The 23,667-nt window shown below is 41.1% G+C and overlaps 1 protein-coding gene and 1 pseudogene across 1 annotated transcript; both read right to left on the bottom strand.

Moving 5' to 3' along the window:
- LOC117452653 (phosphatidate cytidylyltransferase 2-like) overlaps positions 1-23,667 on the bottom strand; it is a 148,450-nt pseudogene that overhangs the window by 40,642 nt on the left and 84,141 nt on the right.
- On the bottom strand, positions 1,066-19,713 carry LOC117452233 (zinc finger protein 391-like). The gene is made up of 2 exons (XM_071204466.1): positions 19,245-19,713; positions 1,066-3,906 (listed from the first exon to the last, which is right to left on the bottom strand). Exons 1-2 carry the CDS (start codon positions 19,435-19,437, stop codon positions 2,756-2,758), a joined length of 1,344 nt encoding a protein of 447 aa, XP_071060567.1. The 5' UTR covers positions 19,438-19,713; the 3' UTR covers positions 1,066-2,755.

Genomic DNA, 23,667 nt, shown 5'->3' with positions numbered 1-23,667 from the left:
GCCGCTCCCTGTTCCCTGAGACATCCTCTCACTTTGAGTCTTTGTTCTGGTGAAACTCTCAGTGTGTGGATTCAACAGCTGCTTGAAGAGGAAGGTATTCCAGTTTTCCCTCCTGTGGACGTCCTCTCAGAGGAAGAGGTGTTTTTGGTATGAAGTTGAATCTTAGAGCCTGTGTGTGTATGGTTGTGTTTGTGTGTGTGTGTGTCGTCTCAGCGAGGCAGAATTGCAACCTGTTTCCTGGTTAGTCTCATGTGAGTCAGGTAAAGCATCATCATGAGTTTCATTCAAAACGCATGAGTCAAGTTTGTTTCCTCAGTACATTACCACAGTGTACCATCCTTGAAAAACACAATTTCTTAAGTTTTGACAACTTTAAGTCTTTTAAAAGTAGGTGCTTTTTTTATAAATGTTTACATGGACTGTCCCCCCCTCCCTTAGAGGAATTCATCCACAAAAAACACACTGGACGCTGCACTAGGTCAGAAACCAGAGGACACTGAAGTCCACCGTAGACGGACCACTTTTGGACAAAATGTCCTCTCCATTAAAGGCAGCTCATTCTGGAATAGCCTCTCAACTGAGATACGGGATTGTCCCACTCTCAATAGTTTTAAAGGTCAACTCAAAGAATGGTTGAGAAAGAAACAGACGTATAATCACAGCTAAATGCACTTTAATACAGGGGTATCTCCTCTTGCACTTGATGTAGCTCTTGTATCATCTCTTGCACTTTATGTCGTTGCTGCTATATTGTACTGCCATGTGGCAAATACTTGTGTATGCTGCTCTTGCTATTTTTGCATATCATGTATTTATTTTTTGCCATATTTATAAATGTCATGTTCTTATATGTTGTATGTCAGTGACTATATGGATGGAAATGAGCTCAAAGCTAAAATCCGGCATATTTACACTTGAAGCATTATTTGTCTTAAGTGTTCATTAATGTGCATTGTCCCTATTCAAATAAACGATTAAATGAAATGAAAACAAATTAAATTGTGTAAATCAAATCAAATCAAGTTTTATTTATATAGCACATTTTTAAACAATTTTTGGTCGAGCCAAAGTGCTGTATATATAATACAAAAATAACCTACAGTAAAGACACTTTACAGCAAATACAACAGCACATTTTGTGAAGAATATCAGTATGAGTAAAGCAAGTCATGGCAAGTTTATTTCTATAGCACTTTTCAACACAAGGCAATTCAAAGTGTTTACAAAAATGAAAGACATTAAAAGCATTAAGAAATAGTGCAGCAGAAACATATTATAAAATGGCATTTAAAAACAGTCATTAAAAAGCAAAAATAATAAAATAAATATGAATAAAAAATGACGGTGTGAGCAGTTCAATTAAAAGCAGCGGAAAATAGAGAAGTCTTGGCCTGGATTTAAAAGTAATCATAGTTGCAGCGGCCCTGCAGGTATCTTGTTTGTTCCAGATATTTGGAGCATAATAACTGAACTTCTCCATGTTTAGTTCTGAATCTGGGGACAGAAATCTGACCAGAAGACCTGAGAGATTTGGATGGTCCATAATGTAGCAGGAGATCAACATAAACCATTCAATGATTTATAAACCAGCAGCAGAATTTTGAAGTCTCTGACACACAGGAAGCCAGTGTAAAGACTTCAGAACAGGGGTGATGTGATCCACTTTCTTAGTGTCAGTGAGGACTCGAGCAACGGCGTTCTGAATCAGCTGCAGCTTCCTAATAGATGTTTTAGTGAGACCTGTGAAGACACCATTACAGTAGTCGAGTCTGCTGAAGATAAAAGCATGGACAAGTTTTTCCAAATCCTGCTGTGACATTATTCTTTTGTGTAGGCGCGTTGGCGTGTTGTTGCGTTGGCATTTTACGTTGGCATGTTGTTGCATTGTTGTGTTGGCATTTTACATTGGCGTGTTGTTGCGTTGGTGGGTTGGCATGTTGTAGCATTGGCGTGTTGTTGCATTGGCGTGTTGTTGCGTTGGTATGTTGCGTTGGTGTGTTGGTGTGTTGTTGCGTTGGCGTGTGACGAGTTGGTGCGCTGCAGCTCCAGTAACATAGCAAATATAGAAACACAAAAAGCATATTGGAACCTATGATCAGCGTCGATAAGCTACTTTAAAATCAATAGGGGATCAATGTGGCAGGCAGCAGCTAACACTGAAACTGATATTTCCTTGGCTCATCAGGGCTTTATATTATACAGCAGCCTCTACAGTCACCACTTTGACTTTTAACACTGCTTACGTTGAGGATTGACCTTATATTCCATCAATAGCAGGGGGGTTCCAAACTGTTTTCACTGACGGCCACATACAGGAAAACAGGCGAAGGGCTGGTCCACTCACTAGAGGTGGGTTATAATGCGTCACAAGTTAAGTTATAAGATAGCAAAATCAATCAAATGTATCAATTATGCTTGATATTTGAATATGATTTAAGAAACATCCCAGCTCTCCAGAGGGTTTATTTTATTGAACAGGATAGTATTGATACAAAACATGTAGAAATAAAGAACAATATCTCAAATCATCCTATATCTCTATAATGGAAACTTGGAGCCCTCAATCCAAAATAAGATGGTTCATCAACAGTCAGTGGTTAACATATAAATCAGAAAATCAGTATGACAAAAACATTAAAACATATTGTCCACTTATGTTGATAAAGATGGAGTTAATTTAAGTCTTAAATGAATGTTGTGCAACAATGTTAATCCAGTCAGACAGATTTCTCTCATGTGTGAACTGTCATAAGACTTATTCATGGTCCTCTCCATCAGCTTCTGTTTCCATGTGTTCAGCTGAGCTGCTGATTGGAGGCTCTGCCTCTCCGTTATCCTCAGTTTGAATTTCATTAAGCTGTGAGGACTGACGACCAACACACTTGTGTCTTTTGAAATCAATACGCCATTTAAATCTTTTGTCACAAACATTGCAGCTGTATATTTCCTCTCCTGTGTGGACTCTCATGTGTGACTTTAAATTTCCACTCCGTGAAAAAGATTTCTTACAGACTGAGCATCTGTATCGTTTCTCTCCTGTGTGGATTCTCATGTGTTCCTTTAAATGTTCACTCCGTGAAAAAGATTTCTCACAAACTGAGCAGCTGTGTGGTTTCTCTCCTGTGTGGATTCTCATGTGTTCCTTTAAATGTTCACTCCGTGAAAAAGATTTCTCACAAACTGAGCAGCTGTGTGGTTTCTCTCCTGTGTGGATTTTCAAGTGTTCCTTTAAATGTTCACTCCGTGAAAAAGATTTCTCACAAACTGAGCAGCTGTGTGGTTTCTCTCCTGTGTGGATTCTCATGTGTCGATTTATACTTTGTTTCTGTGCAAAAGATTTCGTACACACAGAGCAGCCAAATTGTTTCTTTACAGCACAACGGCTTGAATCACTGACTGATTCTTGTCTATTTTTCAGTGAGTTTGAGCCTGCAGGTTCTCTGGTCTCCTTCCAATCAGCACTGTCTTCAGTGTCAGGTTCAGAAGAGTCTTCACTGTCGGGTTCAGAAGAGTCTCCAGTGTCAGGTTCAGAAGAGTCTCCAGTGTCATCCTCAGTCTTTGGTTGTAAACTGCTCTCTGGATCTGAGTTCCTGGCTGGTTCTGGTCCTCCACAGTCATCTCCATCAGCTTTTGTTTCCATGTGTTCCGTTTGTCTTTGATGAGGCTGTGAGGACTGAGGTTTCTCTTTATCACCTTCACTCTTCACAGGGTCAGGAGTGAAAGTGGACTTGATGATATCAGCCTCCTCCAGCTCCTCAAGCTGCTCTCCCTCCTGACTGATCCTGTGTTCCTCCTGTTCCTGCTTAATGTGTGGGGTGGGCTCTGGGTCCTCCTGGTCCAGACTGGTGCTCCAATCCTGCTGGTCGGGGAGAACCTCTTCTTTAACCACCTCCAGCAGCTGGACATCTGCAGGAAGCAGGAAGCACACAGTCAGAACAAACTGTTTAGTGTTAGCATTTCAAAATCTAATGACCATTACAATGGGAGACATTTGGCAGCCCTAATTAATGCCTTGGTTTTTATACCTCATATTATCTTTCTTAGTCCCACCTATTGTGTATTTTTGTTGTCTCAATTCACCTCATGTAGCCCTGCCCCTTTCCACTTCCAGTTAAAAATGAAAACGTTTTTTTCTTCTGGCTTAGCACTAGCTACAATGTAAACAATGAATCGTATTTGGGATCATTCACAAATACACTACGCCTACAGTATATATTGCAAATACTCCGTTACAAATTTAAATCCTGCATTCAAACCTTATTGAAAATTGACCCATTATGCTATATTGGAAACATATTGTAGGGTCATACCTATACAAAACATCTCTGTGAAGTTTTTTGCTTAAAATACCAAACAGATCACCCATTGAAGCCATGCCTCATACTGCTCATAACCCTCTTTTGCAGCCCTGTTGCAAACAGGCTGATTCTGCTGCTAGCCACGCCCTTTTGTAGCGTCACGCAGCTTTCCCCTGCTACCGGGAGATCTTAGCTAAACGCTGCCGTGATTAAATGCCATGTTGTGCTCCTAACCACTTCAAGCTTTATTTCTGAATCATTTCTGTCTCGCAGGGTTTACCACAAGGACATTACGTTACACATATTCTCTCCAGTAGCCTACAGTGGTGTTGGAAACCAGCTCAGACAGCTCATCAGCAGACAATGAAGGAAAGGCTGTAGAGAGGTCAGCTTTCAGCTTTCTCCTAAAAGGCACCAAGCGGTGAGAGCAGTATCATCTGATCACAGCAGATTAACTGACCGGCCAGCTTCCTGTAAGGACGTGCCAAGAGGGAACTCAAAGGAGGCTAACGTAGCTGCTAACTTCCTGCTAACAGCAGCTAACTGGAGTTAGCGTCAAACTCACGGTAACCAAACAACCATGCCGCCGAGAGGAGAGGACAACGTCAGCCTGTCACAGGTGTGTGAACTGTTAAAACAACAACAGGATGCATACGGGCAGCTACTAACGCAGCAAGAAAACCATTTTAAAAGTTTCATCCAAATCTTGGTTGATTCCACCAACAAGAGAATGGATGATATGAATAGGGAGGCTCAGGACCTTAAGAACAGTCTACAGTTCTCCCAAAAAGAAGTGGATGAACTAAAAGAGACTTGTAAGGAGCTGAAGAAGAAGAGACAAGAAGCACGCACAGACATTGATACTGTGCGTGAATCTGTTATGACAATGAGTGGAAAATCAGACTATCTAGAGGGCCAATCGAAACGCACAAACTTAATTATTGATGGAATCCCAGAGTCTCCAGGGGAGAGTTGGGAGGAATCGGAGTACAAGGTCCGGGAGCTGCTCAGAACAGAACTACAGATGGATGAGGAGAGGATCGAGGTGGAAAGGGCACGGCAGGGGCGCAGACAAGCCTAGGCAGATTGTTGTGAAGTTTCTGCATTTCAAGGACAAGACGGCTGTGATGGGGAACAAACATCTTCCTCAACGAGGATTATCCTGAAGCGGTACGCCAGAAGAGAAAGGAACTCATCCCTGCCATGAAGGCCGAAAGGAGCAAAGGGAACTTTGCTTACATTAGGTACGACAGACTAATTGTTCATCCTCCGCAAACCCCCACCCATCCCCCCCTCCCAAAGGGCTGAGAGAACGGACTCACGCCACTCATCTCAGAGGACTGAGAAAAGGGACTAAAGAGACAGAAGGGGTTCGTAGCTTGGTGCATGCATATACACACGCACACACAAGGGATGCACACATACACACACACAAACATGCACTTTAGCATCAGAACTGTAATGGACATTGTGCTTAATTTTCTGTTAGTCTATCTCTATTTATGTCAGTGAATGCTAAACTACCTAAGAAAGGGCTAAAGATCGCTCACTTGAATATCTGCAGCCTTAGAAATAAGGTTCAGTGTGTTCAGGATATGTTGATATCAAATAATGTTCATATTTTTGCCATCTCTGAAACTCACTGTTCATGCTCACTACTTGTAGCACTTCGGGATTTGAATTCAAATATGAAGTGCTTTATAAATGGAACCCATTATTATTATTATTATTCACTTAGATGACTCGTTTGAGGATGGTGCAATATCAATACAGGGGTACAATTTTTACAGAAAGGATAGAAACTGCAATGGGGGAGGAGTGGCTTTTTATGTACAAAGTCACATTCCTGTGAAGTATAGGGAGGATTTGATGTTAAGTGAGGTAGAGATGGCATGGCTGCAGGTTCACTCTGATAGTAATTATCTAGATAAATTGTGTGAAATGATTGAGAAGGCATGTGATGAAAACAGGGAGATATATTTATTGGGTGACGTGAATATTGACTTTCTGTCATCAGACTGTTCATTGAAAAACAAATTGATGACGGTAACAAGTGCATGTAACCTAGATCAGATGATCAATCAACCAACCAACCAGGGTAATTACCAATAGCTCTGGAGTAACATCATCCAAATGCATTGATCACATATGGGGCGAAGCCTGCGAGCTAGTTCAGGCAGTCAACTCGAGCACTGATGCTGCATTAATACATAACGCCCCTTGCCACTCTACAACCAACCAAACAGAGTCTCCTTAATAAGCCGCTCTATTTAACCTGCCAGATCTCTCTCCATGCATTGCTTGCTGGTGCTATTTCTGCTGTCGCTGCCGTACGTTGCAATGTCTTCTGCCTTATCCGAAGTCGGGACCGATTCAACATCCTCGGGGGAAGAAGTCTGCATTATCCCCGAAACACAGGCTGGCTCGGAGATATGCTCAGACGCCCCAGAAACGAGCCGCAGCTCTCGCACCCCTCGCATCACGCCGAAACGACTGGCCAGTGCATCGTATCCTCGATGAGCTGTATGGTAATAATATACCAGTCCCGTCTGGCCTCAACCACGAGGATCTTTTTCAATTTCTCCTGGCAAATGAAGGTTCTGGGATTAACCTACAGTCGAACGCCAGTACCAGTAACAACAGCGCTCCTAAAAAGGGGAAAGCTCCTGCTAAGAGGCGCGCTTTCTCTCAGCCAGTCGTTAAATTGCCCCCAAAAAAGCAGAAATAAGATGTTTCAGTTGACAAAGATTCTGCCATTCTGTCCTCCCTCCTCGAGGTTAAAACACCGCTTCAGGGCATGAATTCCATGATACTTTCCCTGGAGCAAAGCTCGATTTCCGCTGCCGGCAATGTAAACAACATGGGTCACTCCTCTGCAGCCCAGGCTACTACTTCCGCGTTCATTCAAGCTGCGCCGCTTCCTGACAACGTCACACCCCTGAGGACTCTGGGAACTGCAGTCCCAGCTCCAGCCACGGGTTGTTGCTTCCTGCCCCCCGCAGCAGCAATTCCTGACACTCTCAGGAATCACATTTTGGCAGGTATATCATACATTCTGCATTTCAAGCATTGTTCTGCGTTTAAATCACTTTGGGGCAATTATTAAAGGGTACGTTTTATATTTAATAATAAAAAAAAAATATATATATATATATATATATACACACACACGCGTGTATAACTTTATGCTCTCATCGGCAGGCCATGACATCAATCTGGTGAAAATTCTTTTATGCGGAGATTTCTCCGTCCTACTCAAAGACAGCGACCCCAGACTATCTAAATCTCTTTCCATGGCAGAGTTCATCGTGACTTTTGGTGTCTTTAGAGACACTATATGCGAAATCTATCCTCAGCGTAGAGAAGAGTTAGATACGTATTTGGCCATCATTGCCGATCTTGCTCTCTCCTATGGTGGCTCTCTTTTCTACGAGTACCACAAGTCCTTCTCTGCTAAAGCAGCCATGTATATTCAGCGGTACAATCAGAGATTAGATTGGTCTGTTCTCGATCTGACTCTCATCAGCAGGCATTTCACGGGGGATAAAACCCTCGCATGCTCCATCTGTGGTTCCTTTTCACACTCAACTTCCCTATGCCCAAGAACCGCTCAGCAGGAACTTTCCACGGCTAAACCTATGCCCCAGCCTAGGAATCAAATGTTCCATACTGCTAATCACCTACCCAAGAGAGAGGTAATCACCTACCCAAGAGAGAGGTATTCACCTCTGGATTTAAGCCTACTATATGCAACAATTTCAATGAGTGTTTGTACGTATCCTAATTGTAAATTCATGCATGTGTGTAGTTGGTGCGGAGGCGGCCACCCACGCTCGGTATGCCCCAGAAGACTTCGCCCCGCAAAATCGGGGAAATAAACATGAAGCATCCTTCGACTCCAGTGAATGTTCCAGCTCTTTCCAAGGCTCTATCTAATCATCCTAACAGATGTTTTGTCAATTACCTTATCACAGGCTTAGTTCAAGGTTTCCTAGCAGGTCTATGCTGGCTTCCAAAAGTGACCCATGTCTGCAAAAATCTGCAGTCTGCTCTGAAAGAGCCAGGAGTAGTAGACGAGCTACCATCAAAATAAGTTAAAAACGGATACATGATAGGCCCCCTGTTAAAACCCGTTTTCTCTATCTTCAGATCAAGCCCAATAGGGATCGCTACGAGGAAATATTCTAACAAAAAACGTCTCATTATCGATCTGTCAGCTCCCCATGATTCTTCTGTCCAGAGTATCAATAGCCTAATCCCTAAAGAGCCTTTTTCCCTGTTCTATGCTTCCGTTGATAATGCTGTACAGATGATTAAGTCAGCAGGGGTCGGCGCATGGCTGGGGAAAGCAGACATTGTAGACGCCTTCAAAGTCATGCCACTTCACCCCTCTCAATGGCATATATTTGGTGTGAAATGGCGTTCCAAGTTTTACTTCTCAGTAAAGTTGACATTCGGTTGCCGTAGTAGTCCACGCATCTTCGACACCTTGTCAGAAGCTCTATGCTGGATACTCTACAACACCTACAAACTCCCTTTCGTCCTTCATCTTTTAGATGATTTTCTAGTAGTTGACTTTCCCTCGTCCCCACCAGCTCGCAGCATCTCCACAGTCAAAAACCTTTTCAAAGAGCTAGGCGTACCCCTTTCAGAACAGAAAACCGTAGGCCCTTCCACGCATTTAGAATTTCTCGGTATCACCTTCGATAGTGTGCTAATGCAAGCTTCACTCCCACAAGACAAGCTGTCCCGCATCAGAGAAGGCATCAAATTATGGTCCGCTGCCGGACCTAATAAGGATATTTTATCCTTATTAGGCCACCTTAACTTTGCAGTGCGCATCATCCCACACGGCCGCTCATTTGTTTCACGACTGCTAGCGCTGGCTTCTTCTGTCCAAAACCTTAAAGACATCATAGTCCTAGATGATGGTTGTCGCTCAGATCTTCGATTCTGGGCCTCTGTGCGAAGAGTGGAATGGTATTTCATTCTTTTATAATGACCTTGTGGAGTCTTCAGATTCTCTCCAGTTCTTCACAGACGCTGCACCTTCCATCGGGTTCGGGGGATTATTTTGTAATGAATGGTTCGCAGATGTCTGGCCAATTGAAATTCAGTCCCTTGAAAATACTTCAAAATCTACCGCCCTCTTCGAGCTCCATCCCATTGTTGTCGCTTGCTTGATTTGGGGCACCAGATGGACCAGGAAACAAATGACTGTTTTCTGCAACAACGCAGCTACTGTTGACATCATCAACAAGGGCCGCTCAAAAATACCAATGATCAACAGTCTCATGCGGCGCTTAACCTGGACATGCGTAATTAATAACTTCATCTTGCGAGCTACTCATATTCCCGGGCATGTTAATCGCATAGCTGATGCTCTGTCTCGCTTTAAATTTCAGGAGTTCAAAGCTATGTGTCCTCAAGCGAAGCCCACCACCGCGCCATGCCCTGCGTTCCACCAAATGATTTTGGACTAAGCACATCCAAGCCCCTTGAGGATCTTCTGTATTCTGCCTCCAAATACATGACTTGGTCTAGCCAAAAGCACAATTAAAGCCTACGATTCAGCTTGGTATTTCTTCTCTTTCTTCTGCATCAACCTTCTTCTGTGTTCTTATCCATTAGATATATCTGTCATTTGTGCATTTATTGTATTCTCATTCGAATCCCGCAATCTTCAAGTGCAAAGCATAAAAGCAATGCTAGCAGGGATTCAGTTCCACATTAGATGTAAAGACCCAGCATCGGAAAGCATCCTCAGGAACCCTTCCATTCGACTGCTCCTCAACGGCCTCAAGAAACACGTCCTTCAGGCAATGATAAAAGACTGCCTCTTACTATTTTTCTGGTACACAAGTTGGTTTCCAAGTTAAGGCAAGGGTGTTTTTCCTGATACATCGATATTATGTTGGATGCAGTCTTGTTAATGGCTTTCTTTGGGTTTCTCAGGTGTGGTGAATGTACAACAAGATCTCTCTCCTTTGATCCTCAGTATGATCTCACCTTTAATGATTTAACATTGGAAGATCAAATGTACACGATATTTTTGAAACATTCAAAGTCTGATAGATCTGGTCAATGAACTCAGATAATCATTGCCAAAACTAATACTGTTTTTTGCCCTCTATCTTCCATGCTCAACTTTCTGCATCATCGCCCTCTGACACATGGGTCGGCACCCCTGTTCATTATCGATGGCTGCAAACCCTTGACGAGATCATGGTTCTCGTCTAAGCTGCGTGATCTCTGTCTAAGCTGTGACCTACCCCCAGGTCACTATTCCCCTTACTCTTTAAGGATCGGCGCTGCCACAACTGCGGCTCTCCTCCTGCCTACCTCAACCCTGAAATCCCTGGGCCGCTGGTCATCTTCTGCATACCAGCGCTACGTCAGGCTTCATAATAATGAGATCCTTTCAGCTCAAAGAACCATGAGCTCTTGCACTACTCAATAATTGAATAAATGTTAAATGTAGTTCCATTGAAATCTGTCATTTGCATACCAGGTGGTTGCTGTGTTAGATTATAGTATATTCCCTCATAGCTGCATGCTTGGGGGGGCTGCCTCAAGACTAGATACAGCAGTCTCGATAGGTTGTATATTCCCCTCAAAGCCGCGGTGCTTAAGGGGGATGGCTTTTCGGGCTGTTCCCAGGCCTTCACATAACAGTCACTAGGTAGTATATTCCCCTCAAAGCCGTGGTGCTTAAGGGGGATGGCTTTTCGGGCTGTTCCCTGGCCTTCACATAGCAGTTTCACTAGGTAGCGTATAGGTAGTATATTCCTCTCAAAGCCGCTGTGCTCAGGGAAGAATCGGCCTGGGCTATTCCTCAGGCCTACACATAGCAGTCTCACTTAGTAGTATATTCCCCTTAAAGCCGCTGTGCTTAGGGGGAATGGCCACATGGCAGCTCGCCAGGCCCTCTACTTATCAGTCTTACATCACCAGCGTCAGGCTCGGGCTATGCAGTTTTGGGGGATAGTATCTAATCTCCACGCAGGTGTGGGGGTTAGTTATTTAATCATCACTCATCGTGCTATGTATATTTATGGAGTGATGATGCCCGAGCCTAGTCGCCAAACTCAACTATATGCTGCTTCTAATAAACATGTTAAAGGAACACGTGAGTTGTCTGACTGAAATACAGAAATGCAAGTGAACTGTGCTCAAAAGCGGTATCAGTACCAATTGGCTTCAGCGATCATAACCGTGTAGCAAAATGTAGGAAAGCCAAAGTCCAAAAAGCAGGACCGAAAATAGTGCTGAAGAGATCATATAAAGGGGTTTGCTGTGATTCACATGTGGAGGATGTTAAGGGAGTATGTTGTTCTAATGTTTTTAAAGAGAGTGACACAAATGCGGCACTGGATGTTTTCATGAAATTGTTGTTACCAGTGATGGATAAACATGCACCTGTTAAGAAGTTAACCGTTAAAACAGTAAAGGCACCATGGATTGACGAGGAGCTAAAAAAATGTATGGCTGATAGAGACAGAACACAAAGGGCAGCAATGAATTCCGGCAATCATTCTGAGTGGCAGTTATATTGCAAAATAAGAAATAATGTGACAAAACTGAACAGAAAGAAGAAGAAAATGTATTATGAGATTAAGATAAATTATATAAAAGCATGATGGAAAAAAGCTCTGGGGTACCTTGAATACCATCATGGGTAGGAAAAACAACTCAACACCATCCTTTATAGAATCAGAGGGGGCATACATCACTAGACCACTAGATATTGCCAATTATTTTAATAACTATTTCATTGATAGAGTGGAGAAGCTAAGGCAGGGAATGCCAAAATCTAGCTGCGAGTCGTCCTATGTTAATATTAGAGAACGTATTATGAAAAATAAAAATTGCACCTTTGAGCTGGGTAAAGTTAGGACAGAAGAGGTGGAAAAGTTATTGTTGGCAATCAATAATTATAAACCACCAGGTATTGATAACTTAGATGGTCAGCTATTAAAGAATGTAGCCAAGTTCCTTGCTGCACCCATCTGTCATATTTTTAACATGAGTCTGGAAGGTACATGCCCACAAATCTGGAAAGTAACTAAAGTTATTCTACTCCCTAAAAATGCCTTCACTGGCTCTAACAGCAGACCAATAAGCCTGTCACCTGTTCTAAACAAACTACTAGAAAAAATGGTATTCAATAAAATACAATGCTATTTTTCTGTTAACAGTCTGATGAGTGAGTATCAACATGCGTATAGAGAGGGTCACTCAACAGCCACAGCATTAACACAAATGACAGATCAATGGATGAAAGAGATTGATGTGAAGAAAATGGTGGGAGCAGTACTATTAGATTATAGCGCTGCCTTTGATTTGATAGACCATAGAATTTTACTTGACAAATAGGAGTGCTATGGTTTTGCCCCAAAGGCAATATCATGGCTAGAAAGCTGAACAGAACTCAAAGTGTATACTTTAATGGCAGTATCTCTAGTGCTAGACGTGTTGCAAGTGGAATTCCACAAGGAAGTTCACTAGGTCCTTTACTCTTCTCAATCTTTACAAATGATTTTCCATTAGCTCTTGAACAAGCACAAGTCTCTATGTACTCGGATGACACGACAATATATACACAGGCTCCCACAATTGGTGAGATAACTGATATTCTGAACAAAGAACTGAAAACAGTAATGGAATGGTGACCAGCAACAAATTAGTGCTCAACATTCAAAAAACAAATAGTATTGTATTTGGCACAAATTACGTACTAAGGTCTAAACCGCAGTTGAATCTGATGCTGAATAATGTAGAGGTTGAGCAGGTGGATGAAACAAAGCTCCTGGGACTCATCCTAGTGAACAATTTATCATGGACGAAACACAGAGTCAGTGGTGGCAAAGATGGGGAGGAATATATCTGTCATCAAGAGGTGCTCAGTGTTTTTACCACCGCAACTGACAAAACAAGTCATTGAGACTCTAGTCCTTTCACAACTGGACTACTGCTCAATGATCTGGTCAGGGGCAAACAAGAGGGACCTGGGAAAGCTGCAACTGGTTCAAAACAGAGCAGCTCGGCTTGCCCTTAGGTGTACACCAAGACATAATTTAAACAAAATGCATATCAAGCTCTCCTGGACATTAGTTATGGAGAGGCTGATGGTATCACTCCTTGTCTTTTTGAGAAACATAAATGAGCTGAAACATCCAACCTGTCTATATAAGCAACTTACACCTAGCTCTAACATCCATACATATAAAACGAGACATGCCACAAGAGGTTGCTATCAAATCCCTAAAGCCAAAACAGAGTCTATGAAGAGCACAGTGATATATAGAGCCATGGCTGCATGGAACACACTGCCAGATCAGATTTCTAAAGAAACAACTAAAGCAAGCTTCAAAAGACGATTGAAGAGGCATCTAGAAGCCCAAAGATGGTAAATTACACAAGCAGCAGACAGGTTATGGTAAACATACAGCGGGCACACCGATTCATATAGGTTTTTTAAACACATGCAGGAATATGGTACTTTCGCTAACATAGACACACACACACAGCCTTTCACAGTTATGATGAGGATTGTATTTGTTTAGTTTGTTTTTACTCTAAAAGAAGCGAAGGGAGACATTTGTAAAATCACTATTATTATTATTTTCTTTTTTTAAATGTTTCTCTCCAAGGAAATGGGGAATCAGAAAATAAGCTGTATGTGATGGTTGATATGAAAGTCACTGTTTGAAGGAAAATTTACGCCGTACACGATTTGTATCATTGTCTTGTAATGTACTGTCGAATGTCATGTTTTATGTTATTTGTGGACCCCAGGAATATTAGCTGTTGTTATGCACCAGCTAATGGGGATCCTAATAAACTATAAACAGCGTTAGCTCCATGGTTAGCTCTGAGTGTTAGCATGCTTGCTAATGTAAAGACACAGCATATTACTCCCAAAACACGCCACGCATTGTGTTTCTGATACAGCACATAGTTTGACATGTTTTTTCTTAACTGCTTACCGCTAGAGCAGTGGCATTATATGTATTATAACAAATGTACTCTAAGCCTTCAGCAGACATCCTGCTGAATACACAGACACACAGCTGCGACTATATACGGAGACGATATGTTGGGACGTGTCACGTGTGCCGGAGAATATAGGTTGGGACGTGTCACTTGTGCCGGAGACAATAGGTCGGGACGTGTCACATCGGCCGGATGTCGCCAATGACGTTATAGGATCGAAAATTCTGGATCTGCTTGTTAGCACCCCCCTTTTTTAGTTTTTAGACATGTGGGTACGGAGGAAAAGAGAGAGGATTTTGTTTCCTGACACACCGGGGACACATATTTATGTAAAAAAGACATCAACAAGTGCATTTTGCATGATAGGTCCCCTTTAAGTAAAAGTATGCAAGTATCATCCGAACATTTTACGGCACCTTCTTATGTAACAGTAATGATGGTGCAGTAAAATGTTCCCCGTCAGTGTTTCATTTATGATGTTTCTTGATTATTTTGTATGTTGCATTTTACTGCTGTACATGTTCAAAGTTGCGCTTGTATAAATGATTATAGATGAGGGAACCTGCTAAATATTAAAATATGTGTGTTTTTTCTATACAGTACCAGTCCAACGTTTGGACACACCTTCTCATTAAATGTTTTTTGTTTATTTTAATGTGTTTCTACTTTGTATCAGAGTTCCCGTTAGAATATTTTTTCGCAGGTCAACATGTTAACGTTGAAATCTTCCGGACATCATTTGAAAAGTGCAGGTCAAAGTTCTTCTTTGTTGTTTATTGAGCTTTAAAACACATTGAGATGATTCGATATTAAACAAACTAATTATAGTAGATTAACTACATTATTCAAAAGTGTAGCCCGTCAGTATCATGCAGCTCGCGGATCAGTAATGAGTGACCCGACAGTAGGGCTGTACCCGAATATTCGACTATTCGAATATTCGTTCGTTGGTCAACTATTCGGGTTTTAATTTCATTATTCGGATATTCCTTTTTTTTAATTTATTTTCAATTCAAATTTTTTCCTAAATGTATGCCATCAATAAAGGCGAATTTCCATATTCTTATACTATATTTATACTTTTGAATTGCACTGTTAAAATGCGGAAATATATACAATCTCAGGCACAGGCTGAGATTGTATATTTTCCTGACATCGCGTTCACTCACAGTCACGAACGCAAACGGCACGCTTCACCTCGCTTCACACACCTGAACACAAAATGCCGAAGCTGTGTGGGACCATTTTAAATTGGACGATGGTAAGAAGAAGGCAGTGTGCCAAATATGCAACAAGAAACTGGCCTACCACGGTGGCACAACAACTCTGAAAAGTCACCGGATGCTGTAAGTACTAGCCTAGCTTAGCTTAGCTTAGCTGTTGTCAAGTTGCCATGATGAAGCTGCTTTATCCGCCGTTTAAACAGTAACGTTACACATGATAAAATCGTGCACTTACTTTGCTTGGTTGCAAGCAAGCAACCGAATTGTTTTTTTATATTAGTTTTTCAATTTGATCGGAATAGTGAAAATAATAGGAGCAATGTGGGAACATCTGGGACTAAGGCAATTATTGGCATACAGTTCGTTCATTTATTTTTCGATCTTCATTCATTTAAATACTGTTTACTGTATCGGTAACAAGTATTACACTGTTAGGCCTACTGTTACGGCTATGTTATTAAAAGCATTGTTGTTATAACATAAATATGTGTTTTGTATCTTCAGGTTGTAAAACGTAATTTGGAACCAGATTTGGTCCCCAGGCGCTGCACTGCGGCTCGGTTAAATGCAGAGGACACATTTAGTTTTAATGTATGCGAGTACTGAGACAATAAATAAATATCAATCGTAATAGTATGCTCTTTCTGCACTTCTGCTTAACAGAATGTTGTCAGGTGTCTGAGCGTGTTATGAAATGTTTTTCTAAAAAAAAATAAAAAATCTTTCCGCACCGAATATTCGATTATTCGCTGCTGATTACTACCGAATATCCGGAGCCCCGAAAAATGGTATTCGGGACAGCCCTACCCGACAGTAAAACTAAACATATCTATAACTAGTTTAGGTAGTTTGAGAGGTAATTAAAATAGCTACCTATGGTATTCTAACCTGTAGTGTGTTTTGTTCCGCTCTTGTTCAGGTGATTATGCAGAGCTGCGTGTCGACTCGTCAGCAGCAGCTGATCTCTCTCTCCCGTCAGATTAGACTTTACTCGCGTTTTTGTCCATATCGATCAGATCCAGCTAGTTCTAGCAAATGATAGGACGACCTGCTTATTAAAAGACACCTAAACAATAAGCGTCGCTATGCAACCGGGTGAGGCCGCAAAGTATAGCGCAGCATTATGCATTTGGTTACATGCCCACCGGAACCCGAGGCATTACCAACAGATCAATGCACAATCAACCCATCCAGGACATCTCTTTCTCCACATTAAGTGTAAGACATTATAATTGACTATTCTTATCTGTCACATACTCTTTTGTCTGTCACATACTATTCTTGTCTGTCACATAAGTGGCGCAACTGATGCGGTATTGCGCTAAGGGGAAATTATTTTGACCGGACGCTTTGACCGGAGAGATTTAGACTTGCCGGTCTTCAGCATATTTTACCGGTCATAGTTCGGTAATTACCGGCTAACGGGAACTCTTGTAGATTAATACTGAAGACATCAAAACGATGAAAGAACCAGAGGCGAACCGTGTCTATCACAACTGGACCTTCTGTAGACTTTTTGTTTACTAGATCATTCCATATGTGTTCTTTTACAGTAGGGCCTGGCTCATTTCGTGGCATCTGCAGGCAGTGGCAAGTACTTCCGGCATCTGCCACAGAGGCCACTACTCCGTGGCATCTGTGGCAAGTACTTCTGGCATATGCCACAGATGCCACAACTTGCCGAGGCATCTGCCGCTGCTCAACGGGAGTTGCCACAAGATGCCAGAGTAAGAGAAGGTTTACTGTAGCTGCCACTCGCCTTCCGTGGCAAATGAAGCTATTTAAACCCGTATTTATCGTGTAAAATGTCACTGTTTAGGCATGACTTTATCGAACTGATCTGTACACAGGACTGATGTGCGATCTCTATTTTTCAAAAAGATTATTATCATTTCTATTAAATTTTACTTGGAGCATGGTTTGCTAAAATAAACAAACGTGCTATATTTATGATGAAATATTGGCGAGTGAGGGTTGCAATGCCCTTGGCAATTGTCGCTTCTTGAGGGGAGTTTCCACTGCTTGCTACGATAACCAGGTGTATGACTAGTAAAGACAAATAATTAACAAATACATATCTGTATTGACACAGCAACTTGTACACTGGTGTTATTAGACTTGGCTACAGACTTAGGGCAGTTGTAACTGATTGCAGTTGCCACTGCTAGTGAGATGCTAAGGTTTACTTTATAAATTAGGCAAAGGACAGTTATATTTGCCCCATGCCTTCAGCAGCAGCAGGCCATTCACTTTGATTTGATCCCGTTATGAAATGTCATCATTTCGACAATAAATAAATGCTACATAAACGTTATCTTGCACGTTTTATCGAACCATCTCCGTTTCTAACTTTCAATATATTTAAAAAGAGATCTCTCTCTCATCTGCGTGCGGGGGCGGGGCCTCACAGACATGCTGCTGCGCTGTGCACACAGTTCTGCAGGTAATGAATATTAGGATACATTTTGTGAGGAAACTTTTCCACCAATAATTCCAATAAGTATTCACTTCAGGTTTACGAAAGTAACTGTATTCGGATTAGTTGTTTTTCAAATGTAACGCGAGCTGAATACAGTTAGGCTACTTGATTTTTGTATTCTGATTACGTAACGCCGTTACATGTATTCCGTTACAACCTATGGTTACAACCCAACCCTGTGTACAGATCATCAGTCCTGTGTACAGATCAGTTCGATAAAGTCATGCCTAAATAGCAACATTTTACACGATAAATACGGGTTTAAATAGCAGCATTTGCCACGGAAGGCGAGTGGCAGCTACAGTAACGGCCCGTCTACACTACAGCGTCGAAAGCTCCAAGCTGCTCCAAGCTGCCCATTCACTTTCAATATGGTGACGTCACGTAGCCGCGCTTTTTCGCCGAACTGAATTGTGGGTAGCAGAGCGAGGCGTCTCAGGCGACCAGAAGTTGAACATTGTTCATACATATATATATACACATATATATATACATATATATATACACATATATACACATATATATATACATATATATATATATACACATATATATATATACATATATATATATACATATATACATATATATATATATATATATGTGTATATATATATATATATGTGTATACATATATATATATATATATATATATATATACAGAATACATTATAAATACATGTTGGCAATAATTGATTGATGAGATTTCACATACATTTATATTAATGTTTTAATTACTCATTACTTCATTAATTTTTTAATGAATTATTCTCCCGCATTTTGAATGAATCCAAAGTACTTTTTGTATTTACTTTTTACACATTTATAAAGAAAAGCTGAATAAATAAGCACATTCAAACTAAAGTATCAATTGATGTCACATTTAATCAACGAGTGCCTACATGTATGGTTAATATTTATATCAGTAAATTAAATGGCATATTATTCAATGTATGTATTTTTATAAATATATTTATTTTGGTAGGTTTGCTCTTCCGTAATAGTTATATTGTACATTTGTCTAATAATATTTACAAACGTTTACTTAAATAAGATATGAAATTCGAATGCAGTACTTTAACTTGTAATGGAGTGGATTATGGAATGAACAATGGACGGATTTTCACAGTGTGGTGTTTGTACTTTTACTTCAGGATCTACAGTACTACCTGCAGCAAGTGCTGATAAAGTGTCTAACGTGTTATTAATGTGATAATAAAGTGTTAATGAAGAGTAAAGGGGACATACCTGCACTGTGTATCCGAAGCTGAGGCTGTAAAACAGCGTCCAGTAGTTTCTGGAGTCTCTCGTTCTCCTCTTTGGAAAGAGACAGCTCCTCCTCGAGCTCTGCTATCGTTTTTTCAAACAGAGCAAATATCTCTTCAGCAGCAGCAGTGAGTCGCTGCTTCTTCAACGACAGCAGCATTTGGACTTTACTCATGTTTACTAGATCACCTTTTCATGCAAACTCGGTTAAACACACCGTTTCTCTCTCCATCAAACTCTCAATCTGACTAGTGTTGCTAACGTGTTTCCAGCTAGAATGCTAAACTAGCTCCTATAGTCCGAGGTAAACGCTCCAGAAAAAAGAGCACTGAGTCCATTCGGAGGTTTATCCAGACACACAGATGATGGACCAGTAGAGCTGGAGCTCACACACACTTGATCGGGAACACAGAGAGAGAGAACCTTAGGGAAAAGACGCCACATGGATCCAGGTTCTTCTTCTTCTTCTACTTCTTCTTCTTCTTCTTCTTCTCCCGGTTTTTGCCGGATTGCAAACAACTTTAAGGTGGATACCGCCACCTACTGTACAAGAGTGTGTATCACCATATCATCCTATCACCACTTGTGGAATTATACAACTGTATTCACGTTGTTTTAAATTCTTCCAATCAATCCTGTTTCACTCAAATACTTAATAATGGCCTTGGTAGCTCTTTCATTTCATTTCAAACCTTTATTTATACAGATAAATCCCATTGAGATCACTGATCTCTTTTTCAAGGGAGACCTGCTCAAGTAGTTCCACATGAAACATAAAAACATAAATAGAACAACAAAAGGACATCATACATTATCATTTACATAATTATCCACATAAGCAGGTACCAATAGCTTCCGATTGACTAGCATCCAACCGAGCTTTAAAAACATTTAGTGGCACCAGATTGTTCAGTTTCCATTTAATTTGCAGACTATTCCAAGACAGAGGAGCTGCGCATCTAAAAGCTGTCTTCCCTAAGACAGTCCTAGCAGTTGGCACATTTAATTAAACCACAGCATTCGATCTCAGGCAGTAGCCACTTACAAAACGCCATGAGATCAGGGAGCAGATATAAGATAGAAGTTTCCCTAACATGGCTTTGTATATAAAAATGTACCAGTGACTGAGCCTCCGTACAGTTAGTGAAGGCAAACCAGCCCTTGCATACAGGGTACAGTGATGGGTTAATGCTTTACAGTTTGTCACAAATCTCAGAGCACTGTGATACGCAGCATCTAACTTGACCAGGTAATTGGCAGGTGCATTCATATACATCAAATCACCATAGTCCAGCAGAGGTCAAAAGGTCACAGAGCCTTTTCCTGGCCTCAAGCGAGAAACAGGACTTGTTCCTGTAGAAGAAACCTAGCCTAACCCTCAGCTTGTTAAGCAGGTTATTGACATGACGTTTAAAAGTGAGACAATCATCAAGCCAGATACCCAGGTATTTTTAACAGTTAACCACTTCAAGTTTTATTCCTTGCGTAGTTACAATATCTAAAACAGGCTCTGGTGTTTTTTTAGCTTTAGAAAAGAGCATTACCTTGGTTTTCTCAACATTTAAAAGAAGCTTTAATTCAGAGAACTGAGTCTGAATAGTGTTAAAAACAGCCTGTCATTTAACACCAGCCTCCTTAATGGAGGGACATGCACAATACATCACAGTATCATCCGCATACAAATGTAAAGTAGCTTCATCCACATTTTCACCTAAACTGTTGATGTAGATGGAGAATAAAAGTGGACCTAAAATAGAACCTTGGGGAACACCATTTGCAATGTTCAACCACTCAGAAGACAGCCCATCAAAATGAACACATTGGGACCTTTCAGAGAGGTAGTTTACAAACCACCCACTGTATGGCTGGATATGCCAATACTGGCTAGCCTCTGCTTTAAAATGTGATGATCGACGGTGTAAAACGCTTTTGAAAGGTCAATAAATAGAGCTGCACAACTCTGCTTATTATCTAAAATACTTGCCACATCATTCACCACTTTCATTGTGGCAGTGATGGTGCTGTGTTGCTTTCTGAAGCCTGACTGATGTTTAGACAGGATGTCATTTGTACATAAAAACACCTTTACCTGTTCACTCACTAAGCGTTCAAGAACGCTCTTACCCCCTCACCTTCTGTTCCCAGTGTCCCCATCAGGCTCCACTCCCTTCTCTCTGAACCTGTCTCTTAGGTGTTCCCTCTCTGTTTTGTACATGTTGCAGTGTAATATGATGTGTTCCACATTTGCTTTCACTCCACACCCCCATTGACCCCCATGCACTCTTCAACTTCACTTTTTCCCATTATAAACATTGTGCCGTTTGATCCTGTCTGAGTCTAGTGATGATGATCTCCTCCCGTCTGTTCCTTTCTGTATAGATCTTTGTTAGGACTGATTTCTGTAACTTGTGGCATCTCCTCCCTTTCTGATCTTCCTCCCACCTTTTCTGCCATATTTCCATACACTTCTTAATTATTGCTTTTCCTTCTCCTTTCCCAAGTGAAACTGCTATTGTTATTTCCTTAAGTAACACATCTGTTGCTAATTTATCAGCCTGCTCATTCCCTTTAACCCCCTCATGTGCAGGCACCCAGCATAACTGCACATCTATTCCCCTCCTCTGAAGTCTCAGTAAGCAATGGTTAAGTTCAATGATTCAATCTTCTCTCACAGTTATTGTCGACTGTATGCTTTCCAAAGCAGATAGTGAGTCTGTGCATATCACCACCCTATCTGACCTCTTCAACCCATTGCCAATAATTGCTGTGAGTATTTCTGCTGTATAAACTGATAAGTTATTTGACACTCGTTTGCGATTGATATTTTGAATTCTGGGATATACACGCCTATCCCCACTTATTCTTGCTTCTTAGATCCATCTGTGTAAATGTTGAGGTCATTGTAATACTTTTCGTTCAGGTAGATACTCGTTTTAATTCCCACTTCATTTATTTGCCACTCTTTTTTCCTTTCTATGATACTCACATCTATGTTAGCTTCTGGGGAAAGCCACAGCTAAATGGACTTGCTTTGGCAAACTTTATGGTCTCCTCTCCATATGCCCTCGTTCTCTCCTTACTCGTCCAGCCAAACCCACGTCCCTGGAGCTTTGTATATTCCCGGCAATCCTGCAGTATTCTGTTTGTGATATTTTCCTCTCCACTTCCTTGTAGCCTGAACCAGTATGACAGAGGACGTTTCTCTCTTCTGATCTCCAGAGGCGTCGCTCCTGCTTCTATCAGAACTGCATTAATAGGGGATGACTTTATTGCTTCAATACACAGCCGCAATGCTTTATAATGTAGTCGATCCATTTTTAAAAGTGATGTTTTTGCTGCTGCTCCATACACTGTGACACACAATGACCTACAGTGTAGTTTTATTGTATAGTGCATTGGTACAGTTACATACACACACAGCTACACTCACACCTACACTTACCCACACAGCTACACTTACACTTACACACACACACACACACACACACACACACACACACACACACACACACACACACACACACACACACACACACACACACACACACACACACACACACACACACACACACACACACACACACACACACACACACACACACACACACACACACACACACACACACTACACACACACACACACACACACACACACACACACACACACACACACACACACACACACACACACACACACACACACACACACACACACACACATATTGTTAACATTTTTTTAAGAAATATTTGTATTTATTTTTAAGAAATATTTTTATTTTATTTTTAAAACATTATTTTTTGTTTTGGGTGGAATGAATACCTATAGTGATGATTAAATGTAATACAATGATTTTTATAGTCTGGTACCTGAAAAAGATCAAATGGCACTGATGGAACCAAATGTGCCCAAATGTGCCCAAAGCTTATTCCGCCTGGACTTTATTTTCATAAACCTCTCTAAAAAGGTCAAATGTCACTTGTTTTGCCTCAATCTTGATACAGGGTACTTATTATATGTTATACTTTGGATTCCTAAAGCTTTTAGGCTACTAACCCATCATTCAAGGTTGGTCTTCACCAGTGGTGTGCTAGTTACTGAAAACCAGTAACTAGTTACCATTACTAGTTACTTCATTTCAAAAGTAACTCAGTTACTTTACTGATTACTTACACCAAAAAGGAATGCGTTACTGTGAAAAGTAACGTTTTAGTTACTTAAAAAAAGGGCTCCCATTATATTAATGCCCTTATAGCCTTCATTTCAGTACTGTTATTGCATTGGAGAATAATACAATCTGTTGATCAACTTGACATGCATTATATGCAATCTGGATAGCATCGATATTAGCTGGCTTTACATTTTTGTATATTCTTTCTCCAGGTAGTTGGAAAAAGTTGTCCGTTT

Source organism: Pseudochaenichthys georgianus, chromosome 9 (assembly GCF_902827115.2).
Source record: "Pseudochaenichthys georgianus chromosome 9, fPseGeo1.2, whole genome shotgun sequence".
Lineage (NCBI taxonomy): Eukaryota > Metazoa > Chordata > Actinopteri > Perciformes > Channichthyidae > Pseudochaenichthys > Pseudochaenichthys georgianus.
Note: the sequence above shows the minus strand (reverse complement) of the source record. Positions and strands in the feature narration are given on the sequence as shown.

What these genes read in the sequence shown, in the direction of transcription:
- LOC117452233 (XM_071204466.1), bottom strand. Translation starts at nt 19,437, where the DNA reads ATGAGTAAAGTCCAAATGCTGCTGTCGTTGAAGAAGCAGCGACTCACT. An exon ending in GCTTCGGATACACAGTGCAG is followed by an intron (nt 3,907 to 19,244) that starts GTATGTCCCCTT and finishes TGCTTCCTGCAG; the next exon opens with ATGTCCAGCTGCTGGAGGTG.